General features: G+C 41.8%; 2 protein-coding genes across 4 annotated transcripts in view; one reads left to right on the top strand and one right to left on the bottom strand.

Annotated features, from left to right (window-relative positions):
- LOC121700216 overlaps window positions 1-11490 on the top strand; it is a 1725899-nt gene that overhangs the window by 1209059 nt on the left and 505350 nt on the right.
- LOC121700217 (NACHT, LRR and PYD domains-containing protein 3-like) overlaps window positions 1-11490 on the bottom strand; it is an 80047-nt gene that overhangs the window by 46216 nt on the left and 22341 nt on the right. For all 3 annotated transcript variants that reach the window (XM_042083026.1, XM_042083027.1, XM_042083036.1), the window contains one exon: window positions 3563-3736. In XM_042083026.1, the coding sequence (XP_041938960.1) occupies window positions 3563-3736 (174 nt within the window). The remainder of the gene's footprint in view (window positions 1-3562; window positions 3737-11490) is intronic.

Genomic DNA, 11490 nt, shown 5'->3' with positions numbered 1-11490 from the left:
ATGAACAAACCCAATACAAGTCTATATTACAGTAGCATCTTTGTGTAGAGCACTAGAGCTCCTGGGACCCTGGGCCTGGTAGGCCTGTACATTAATCCATCCCTGCTTTTAAGTAGTCACTTACCTGCATACTTATTGCTTGTATAGCATATTGAGACCACACATATTATAGCCAAATCAAGAAAGGTCAGTGGGTGGCAATTATAATACTCCAAAGTAAACTAGGAATTGATTAGTAGCCTAACCATTGACTAAAGGGCATGAACAAGGAGACATTAATTTTTCTGCAAAATATGCATAATTTATTTTAATTATTTTTTGATACAGTGCTGAGGCATTTGCAACATTAACCTTTTTGCTGGCAAGGTGCTGTTCTCACACTGACTGCCTGCATCCTCGTCATAAAATCGGACCAGTACATTTAGAATCTTATCCATGGTTTTGTCCGTGGCCTCATCAATGTTAAGTGAAAACATGTTATTTTTAAGCTTGTTTGACAGATTTCTTTTAAATTCTGGCGAGATGCTAGCCTAGAAATCTAGACGCACCCTAGCGGCGGCAAATTAATTTGCTCAGCCTGTACGTCTAGTATCAAACCATAGGGATTTCTATTGGCTGACGCCGTGGACTTCATCCAATCACAGCGCTCTATTTTGTTAGAGAGTCTTAAGGCGGGCTTAACAGGATAACGACAGGATAACGACAGTCCTGTGACGGTGAACAACAAGGAAGGTGGCTATGGCTAAAGAAGAGCGGTTGTTTGAATCGGCGTAGGCGTCAACTTTGGAGGAGTTGGACTTGTGCTTTTCTATGAAAGTTCAGCAACACAATGCACTTAAGTAATTCCTTTCGAAGAAGGATGTATTTGCCGTTTTGCCGACCGGATACGGATATGGTCGTAGCGCTGGCCTATTGCATGCCTAGGCAGTTTGAAAGACAATTCTCTGCCCGCCCCTTGGATTAAGCGAGGTAAATGGTTCGATTCCAGACTATACATTTCAATGATATAGGATGGCCCGCCAGGCTAGCGAGATGCCGTGTATAATAAGCAGAGGCGCACCTTGTCAACAGGCAAACCAAGCAACTGCTTGGAGCCCCGAGCCGCTAGGGGGCCCCGACCTGGTCTTAGCGCGTTTGCCCGTGGGACAAGTGAGATTTTCGTCCATAGAGATTGAATGATGTATTTTGCGTGCTCCTGTCCTGTTGTTTTACAAACAGTACATCTGTACATATGTAGGCCCTATATGGCCTTATAAACAGCGGATCTGTGTTCAAAAGAGTTCAAAGAATCTGCACATATTTTGGCTACTGTGGTAAACGTCAATCGAGGGTGCAGTGATGACGGATCAACATCGTAGTTTGGTATTTAGCCTAGGCTACTCAATGAAGTTATAGTAGACTAATGTTAATAATTGGCAGAAAGATTGAACATGGTTTGCTACATCTACGACAGTAAACTTCAGCTAGCTAGCGACAGTTACAACTAGTTAAGCAAGGAGATGGTTAACGTTTCTATGTTTGTATTAGGGCTGTCTGCCATAACATGTTAATCGCGATGCAGTAAGGACCAAGCATACGCGTTATTTTTTTTAGAACCCGATTGACGCAAAGTGCGTCATAAAACACACCCCTTCTTCTTTGTTACATTGCTCCGGAACTGTTCATTGCAGCGAGATAAAACTTTTATTGCGTGACAGAGCAGAAGTGGGGTTTTCCAACGAGACTATGCACTTGTCTGTACAATGAAGTATTAAATCAAATTGCATCATATTTACAGTCTACTTCTCTGCGTTCACCTGCGCACCCATTACTCTCGTTTGAATTACTCGCGTTAGACGAAAATAGACGAAGTGACTGCAAAATAATAACATTGTGTACACAAACCAACGTTGCACACCCATTACTCTCGTTTGAATTACTCGCGGACCCGTGATCGGATAGATATGCCACGCATATCAGATGAAGGAGGAGACACAGAGCTATCATTTAATACCAAGTACATCCTTCTGGGTTATAAAACAGACGAAGTGACAGCAAAATAATAACTTCATATAGTTGGACTTACCCCACGTTTTGTCTGTTTTTGTGGCAAATGTTTATAACGCTATCGTGTGTTTGTTTCTCTATGGCAAAGCATGTTCATAATCCGGTTTTGAGATCCTAGCAAATTCCTGCATGGCATCCAATTCAAGGCTCACATTGCATCCCAATTTGTTCAACAAAGAAACCCCTTTTTTGACTCTACTTTGTTCATGGCAATGCAGTAAAAAGTTGTTGTAGAGAATCATTATGAGTGCATACACAGGCTAACAGCAAACTCAGGTCAAGTCAGGTCAGATCAGTTGTGTCACAGATATGGAGCGCAGAAAGGTCATTTTTCATCACTAAATAAAAAAAAATGCCATTTATTTCTGTAAGGCGCACACCACATTATATCAGGGTTTCAGGAGAGTCTGCTCTACACACACATGAAAGGCAAGTCGAGCTGCCAGCTTGCAGTGGTGAGATACATGTCAAAATATAAGAATTTTTATAATATGCTTTTTGTATTTTTATTATTTAACATAATAACCTAATGGTGGTATAACATAATGGTGATAACACTTGTCAGTAGGGCCCCCTTGGAATTTTTGCTTGGGGCCCCCACAGACTCTAGAATCGCCTCTGATAATAAGATAGCCCGCATGTTGCCTCGAGACAGACAGATGCGTAAGGGCGAGTTTATCCTTGCTAATTTCTGACACAAAGTGACGAATGGATGAGCAATTGTAAACGACAGATCAAACTCGGCAATGAAGGAGCACAAGCGAATGTTTAAATCAGCCACGCGATCGGTCATTGAGGGTCGGATATCTGCTGTGGCTATTGCCCCCTGCAAACCGTGGCAGCACTTTATTCCCGCTATTGTAGTTCCATATAATATTTTCCTTGCGCACAAAGTGCAGAAACATGCATTTTTGACACCAGCTTCCAAAGGGCTTTTCGTCTCTACCCACCTCCTCTATCCAAGACCAGCGCCATTTATTCTTTATACCTTTATCGACAAGTTTGGTGTTTTCCCCTGGCTTCATAAAGTTGCACTCCATGACTTTGGCTACGTTTCGCGTTGCCAGTGTGGGAAACACATTCGTAGTGTATGGGGAAACACAAAACAAATTTGCACGTGGAGTGACTGCTGAATCAATCTGATTGGCCAAAACCCAAGACCAGCTCCTACCCTATTACCGATTGGCTTAAGTAGGCCTCTCAGATCACGCGAACGCAAAACTGATTTTTTTCCCCGCAGACATGTCGGTAGGCTACGCCGGAAATCCAGCGTGGCGCCGGAGCGCTATCAGGCCTTCAAAATACACACACACACAAACACACACATACACACACACACACACACTAATACACAATAACATTCACACACACACACACACACACACAACAGTGAACTACTCCCTATGAAATGAATCCCCTCCATCCACACTCATCACTGGGTTAAAACACACTCAAGCACTCACTCATCACTGGGTTTTCCCCACACACAGATCTGTTGTTGTGTGTTCAGACTCACTCTAGTTTCTCCAGTTTGCAGTGGGGATTCTTGAGGAGATCTGAGAGATGCTGAACTCCTGCATCATGAAGATCATTGTCACTCAGGTTCAGCTCCTTCAAACTGCAGGAGTTTGGTCTGGCAGCTGACGCTATCGCAGCACAGCTCTTCTCTGTGAGGGAACACTCATACAGCCTGGAGAAACATAACACATGATGACATATCTGATTATTACACTCACATACTGTACCTTTAACTATACAACACACCCACACCCACACACACATACACACACAGGGGTGTTACATATAGGATGGCAGCAAATGCAGACATGGAGTCATGGATACGTTTCAATCATTTATCTGTAAACCCATTCAAAATAAATGTACAGTTCACCATATCACAGTCATTTTTGCCTAGGTCTTAAACAAAAAGTTTCACATTCAAATCCCTTAAAAACAGGTTAACATTACCACAGTAGCATGGTGACTCACTGTCCTTTAGGCATGGCCATCTCAGCTAGCCTACCGCACACGCATGCACGCAGTGTCTCTGTCACTGTCCCAAAAGTTCGACGGTGCAAAAGTCCTGGAAAACATCCAAACGATATGGCATCCATTCCCGAGAAAGTCCACGAGATATGTGCCAAGAAAGGGATCCAAAAGTGAGACGATAGAAGGTCTGATTATGTCCTTCGCGATAACGCAGTGCATCCGAAGCTTGAGTGTCATTCCACCAAAAAATAACGTTAATCCAGAATGTTCTCCTCACAGAATTCGCGCTCTATCACGTGTAATCAAGAAGAACCAATCACAAAGCATGCTGAGATGATCACTAGTCATTAAACTATATCTGAACTCGTTGACCTGTTCATGAACTCTTTTCTATGTTCTAAACTCTGCTCTCCATGCAGACAAAGCATGCAATGTACTTAATCAAACAAATAGATGACCTTATGACAAAATAAAATACAGAATCATATAAATAAAACAAAACAATATAGAAATAAAATGTAAATGTAGGCTCATCACAGGGGTGTCTGCAGGAATTAATGCTATGGTACGCACACCCATCACCACCCCCTGCCCCCCCCCCTCCAAAAAAAAAAAAAAAAGTCACACGTGGACAATTACATTTGTCCGTTTCCCGGTTTTAGCCCCGTGCATTGGTCAGCAAAAAAATAGCCTACATAGCATAACAACATCCACATGCAATAATACAACGTCTACAATGACCTATTCATTTGGACAACTTGATACAGCCCTATAGCTAAAGTTACCTTGTTTTGTTCTAGCGTACCGTGACGTCTGACTTTAAACAGCTGTAATGCAGTCTAACGTTCTGACAAGCACACCAATTGCCTACCTTGTTCTTGCCCATCTGGAATAACTCCTCTAGCTTTGCTGCCTCCAATTTTCGTTGTTTAAACTTGTGATATCCATGATGAGTATTAAGTTAGTGAATTAGCTCAACATTGTGTGCTGATAACCATATATAGATAGCCGAGTAAAAGAAAACAACAAGTACCCTAGTTGCGTGCCTGCGTGCATATTCTGTCTCCTGCTCAAACAAAGTGTGTGCACGTTAATTTTGATAACGTGTTCACTAAGTTACATAATAGAAAATGGTAAATAGCCTGATTGCATGCAGCTAATGGGATACTGTGCATAGTTGGGAAGGTATGGTGGGCCAATTTGGTGTGAATACACATTACACACACACACACAAGGGAAATGTTCTCTCGTTGAGTAGCCTAATGGTACGCACAGTGCGTATGGACGTACACCTGCAGGCGCGCCTGCACACAGACACATACACACTGTGTCCTCCCACACGGCATTCCATTTTTCATTCAGTCAACACACAACACATTCAACATAATCTTTCCCTCTCTCTCTCTCTCTGCTCACACAAACACACAAACACACACACATCACAGGGAGCCAGACATGAGAAAGTTGTTTTAATTGGATGTGTGTGTGCACCGGTGTACTGTGTTAGCGCTAAGGAGCCGGTCACGCCCACTTGCACACCTGAACGGGGAGACAACCAAAACACACACCAGTGTTGTAATGTAACGGAGTACAAATACTTTGTTACTGTACTGAAGTAGAATTTTCACGTATCTGTACTTTACAACTTTAACTTTTACTCCACTACATTTCCTAGATAAAATGTATACTTTTACTCCGTTATATTTCCACTAAGCATCTTCGTTACTCGTTACTAAAACATAAAATTAGAAGAAATGTGTGCGACTGCAATAAGGGGGGTTTGGCGAATCACTGCTCCTAGATTGCATTACGCACGCTCCGCACGCTCTATTTCAGCGCGTGTTTGTTGCTAAAGGACGCACAACTGAAACCGCCATGGAAGCACGAGCACCTACTACTATTTAGCATCGCAGGACTTGTCTTCAGTCCAAAAAGAGTAAGACTGAATCAGGCCCGGGGTGGGTAATCGGGAGCATTCCCGGTGGCCGCTTCACTTTTGGGCCGGTCAAGGAAAGAAATATTGACATTTGTCCTGTTAGTCTATCTTTTCAGTAGGACACGCTCCGCATTCTGTGCATGACACCAATGCAATGCCTCTGCATGGGTTGTAGCCTACGTGAGGGAGTTCTCCCCTCCCAAAAAGAGTTGGTTGGGTCCATATAGCCCGTCTTTTCCAGAGAGTTTTTTCAGATACGGATAGCCGAGCCGGCCCTACAGTAGACACAAGCGTCAGGAAGGATGGATGGTAGAAAAAGGCCAGGAGAGACTGAGCAGCAGATCAACCAGTCGACCACTGAAAATGATGAGCCCGAAATTAGTGATGAGGAGGCCATGACTACAGGGACAAGTAGAGAGGATAAATTTAAAGTTTACATTACATTATTTAATGTAAGTTATTTAATGTAAGAAAGAGCAATTACCCTACATGATAAATATGCCTTGTTTGCTCAGAAGAGGGTGAAGGAGTAGGCTAAATTAGGGCTGGGCAATATGGACCAAAACTGATATCCCGATATTTTGGGGCTGATTGGCGATATACGATATATACAATACGATATTTTAAACAGAAAGAGCTAAGTGTAAGCTAAGTGGCCTATACATGTGTTACTTGCTATAAATAACAATTAAATAGTTTTAAACTATTAGGCTACTTAAACAACGTAACTGAGTCACTCACCAAGAGTGTGATAGACGCTACCGTCATTTTGTATGTGTAGCATTACATTTTAGCATTTTTGCATGTTCCGGTTCGTAAGAAAAAATCCCTATGCACAACTGAATGGGGTTTCGGGAATCATAAAAAAGGATGCCTCTAACTGCTCGCGAGTACTCGCGTGTATATCCTCTTAATAAAATCAGCGTGTACGCTGTCTCCCTGAGGACTTTAGATCTGCTATATCGCTATACGAAAGCACCCATAAGTGTATTTAAATTAGCTAGGCTATGTACCAAAAAAGACAATTTACCGTGAGTCGAAGAGCTCAAGAGATCAAGGTAAACAAAATCTGACTCAGTGTCCGTCATGTTTGAAAGTTTGTAGTGCTGCGAGGGAGAACGTGCACACGCAGAGCTGTGGCTGTCTGAATGGTCTGAACACAGAAGAACAAGTGACTTTGATAGAATGACCCATTATTTGACATAATACCGGTATTACGATATTGTCACAACTACAGTACATCGTTTTTAAAAATATATCGGTCGTAGTCGTAATACCGATATATCGCCCAGCCCTAGGCTAAATCACCAAACAACAATATAGCCTACCCATTACCCATGCAAAAAACATGTAGCCTAAATATTAGTTTAATATGCCTCTTTGTGGAAGCGTGGGATAGGCTTTCTATATTTTATATATATATATATAGTATGTCCCAAAATACTATAGTATTCCTATTAGGGCTGGGATAAACGATTATTTTTTAAACGATTAATCTAGCGATTATTTTTTCGATGCATCGATTAATCTAACGATTCATTTTTTCAGTCCGATTAGATTTCGATTATCTCCCCATTAATTGACTAATAGCCACTTATACATGTTGATTTATATATCTGAATGAAAAAAACATGAGTTCCTTAACCATGGAATTATATGTTTATTGCTCTTAAGATTCCAAAATAAAAGACTATACAAGTGCAAAGTAATGCATTCTTAGTCAGTGGTAGCATTCCAGTTCAGTAGTGTATAGGTCTAATTGAGTGCCTGTCACTTTAAGACGACGTTCGTGAGGGAATCCTTGCAATTAACATTAACACAGCTAAAACGCTGCTGATGTGTGGATGCAATTCATAACGTAGTTCAAATAACGGTTCGTACTTCTCCTTGGGACAAGCACTTTTGAGTCTTGGAAAACAATTTTCCATTTACATCGGGATTTTGCAAACATTCAGAGTCAATAAAATGAGCCCTACATGAGTAACGAAATTGACAAGCAGATGTAAGTAAGCATGATAAACTTGACATCCGAACAGTATTCTAACGTTAGCTTTGAGATACTGCTTAATTGCATAACTCAAGTTAGTTTGGTCTCCCCAATGTACTATGTTGTGATGGGACCTTAGCAGAGTTAACTTTAATGCAGCAGTTTTGAACAAATTTGCGCAGCATGTCACGATGCTAAGCGGATTTAATAGCAATTTAGCCCGCCGTGTTCTATGCAATGCTTCTATGTGGCAACAACAATCGTGAATATTTTGTTAAATGCACATGCAGAGGGGCAGCGGACTCGTTACAAGAGAGAGAGGCTGGGGCAAGAAAAGGCTGCGTGCATGAAAAGCACAGCTCAATGATTTCGTGGCCCCCAGCCACAGATTAGTCAACGTATGGGAAACACTGAAGGTGTAAAATTAAAAATATTTAGCGGCACACATTATGCTTAACGAATCGATGCGCTATTTTGCGTCGAAGTATTTTTTGCGTCGACGTCATCGATTACGTCGACACGTTGTCCCAGCCCTAGTGGTTAACACATCCACTGGCCACAGTCATGCCAGCATGCACAGTTAACTCCCCCTGCTACCTTGATTTGCATTTGTATAGCTCACAGCATTTTCATTTACATGTTAAAGTCTCCCCTAGAATTAGGAGGAGGGGGGTCATGGGGGGACGACTGCCAAGCAAGGCCCACATCAATTTCTGACAATTCATGGCAGTTTTTGGTGTTGCCGGCAAACTGCCATGAACAGCCATTAACCTGAACTTCCACGACAGTCTACAGTGCTGCATACTGATGAAAATCACACTTGTCATGCAGTGTACATTACTCATGGGTGTGGTTTGGGCGTAACGTGCAATAAACCAATCAGAGCGTCATCTCACATTCCCTTTAATAACAGGCTTTTTCCATAGCTGATTGCTATCATGATGGCGGATTTGCCAGGCGCAGCCAGGAGCGTTCACAGCGCTATAAGCACTGTTCAGTTGGGAACAATTTGCTATTGATTTTTCTTCTTGACAAAATGTAATACAGAAATGTCACAAAGACATACTTTCCGATGTTTTGGGATCACTCTCACTGAATCACGAGGTTATGGATGCATGGTGATATTTTTGCAATGTAATCTAACATTACCTCACAACAGACGATGGAGATTTTCTGTCAGATAAGCTCTCCTCTCCTGTGCTGCTGCTGGGGCATTTGGGTTAAATGGCATCGGCATGCAGTTTAGCATCACATCTCCTGAAGTCCTCTTATATTTCCTAATTTATGTCATCAACACATCCGTGAATCGTGGAAATGTGTACGCTAGATTTATGCCTATTTTTTCACATCTTAATGGACACCACACTGATTTCCCTCGTGTGGTAATATTTTTCCTTGTAATTATGTATGGTTTGCAGAAATGGGAACAACTGTGTCGTATAGATTAGAGGAGCGAAGTGCGTTGTGCAGCACAGGCGGCTAAACAAGCGCTCCTGCAGGTGTAAGCTTCTACGGCCGTCTTACCATCAGGCAACTCAACAACAAGAAAACATTTCCTGTGTGTATTCACACCAAGTTGACCTAACTTTCCAACTCTGCACAGTATCCCATTAACTGCATGACAGTAGGCTATTTACAATATTTTCTGTAGAGTTTGTAAACACGTTATCTTCAACTTAACCCTCTAACCGCCCATGTCGCAATATTGCGACAAGCGTCATTACTGAATAAAACAGACGATAGACGCGAGTACAGTGTAAAATCTCATTTGTACTCTTGACCACTAGTTGGCAGACACCCAGAGCTTCGATTCAAGCTCAACCTTTTTTTCAAAGTTTTCAGGAAGCTCGCGAAAACACGCGAGAAATACACGAAGAAGACGTGCATTTCCTCCATAACGCGGAAGCGATGCGGGCCTTAGTTTTGCACAAATTGAAGCATAAATACACCAAATGTTGAAAAAAAAATTCACGTGTGATGAAGTCTTGGGTCTGTTATTCACCTATTCTGATTCTGAAGGAGAATATCTGCCTTTTGGAGAATATGATCGATCGTCTGTGACTGATAGTCACGGAGCGTCTGTGAATGGAGGTGCGTCTTTTTCGACACTAAGCATACCATGCTTATTTCGACCCTCTGCCCAACATAGCTGGAGGTGCCAGTGACAATAGTGATGATAGTGTCCGTAATGGACGTGGTATAGACAGCAGGGGTTGTAAAAATAGGGCTCTGAAGAACTTCAAAGTCACCCGCGATATGGAACTGATTTGACCAGGCTACTTTATTGTATAGTAGCATAGGGTTTGTGATTATAGTAATAGTTTACTATTGTTGGTTTACATGTGACTGTGTTCCTGTTCATTTGTTATGTCGGTGAAATCACAAAAAAAGAAAGTAAAACTGCTCAAATATGTTCAACATCTAGTATTTACTGAAATGTGCATAATTCACGGTGGTTGCCATCCAGTGACGTCATAATATACAAATTAGATGAGTAAATTTACCCCTTCATAAACTTCTGGTCATACTCAATGATTTTCACATTTACAGTAGGACTTTTTCTCTGACCACTTGCAAGCCATGGCCTTTTGAAATTTTGATGTAAAAATCCAATTTATATTTTTTAAACCCTGGCGGCTAAAGGGTTTATGCATGCACAACTTTTGTTTGAGCAGGAGCGAGAATAACAATGAATGGACGCAGCAACTACAGAAGGCTACTTGCTGCTTTTTTTGACTAAGTCTATCTATGGTTGCTGGTTAACAGCACATAATAAGCTGATTTAAGCTAATTCACTCAAGACTTCACGGCCATCAAGGATATAAAACAACGAAAGGATGGAGGGAACATAGCAAAGCTTGGAGTTATTTCAGATGGGCTACAACAAGGTAGGCAAAATTGTGGTGCTTGTCAAAACCTTAGCGGAGCTGGAATAATGCTTAGGCTGATGTTAAAGCGCATACAATGTTTAAAGCCATACACAAGTAAACTGGAACAAAACTAAGATAATGTTAGCCTTTATAGGGCTGTAATAGTTGTCCAAATGAATGGGTCGTAATTAGGCGTTGTTGTTGTAAAGATATTGCACTATATAGGCTACTTTTTAGGTGACGAATATGCACGAACAAAACCGGGAAATGGACAAATATTATCAAGGTTTTGAATGTTTCCATCTCTGCACAGGGTGTCTGTAGATCGGTGTGCATAGCATTAATTCCTGCAGGCCTGTGGCCATGCATGCGCCCTTAAAATACCACCTGAATTTGCACCACTGACTTTAGACCAGGATGTTCCTGGTCTGTGGCAGAATTGTTTTCTGAAACTGCAAAATATCAACAGGGAATGTTTGCGCCAGAACATGCCCCCTCTTTTCGCTGAACCGCCCCCGTGGCCGCAATTGAATTCGCTAATTTACAGTACAGATGTGTGGAGGGAAAATTCCAATATGCACTCAATGCAAAAGCACGAGTATACAAAGTAAATTGCGCTGGAGTGCAAGATAGAGCCCAGAATATCAGATTGTGCACTCTAA

This window comes from Alosa sapidissima, chromosome 24 (assembly GCF_018492685.1).
Source record: "Alosa sapidissima isolate fAloSap1 chromosome 24, fAloSap1.pri, whole genome shotgun sequence".
Taxonomy (NCBI): Eukaryota; Metazoa; Chordata; class Actinopteri; order Clupeiformes; family Clupeidae; genus Alosa; species Alosa sapidissima.
This window is presented reverse-complemented; position numbering and strand designations above follow the sequence as displayed.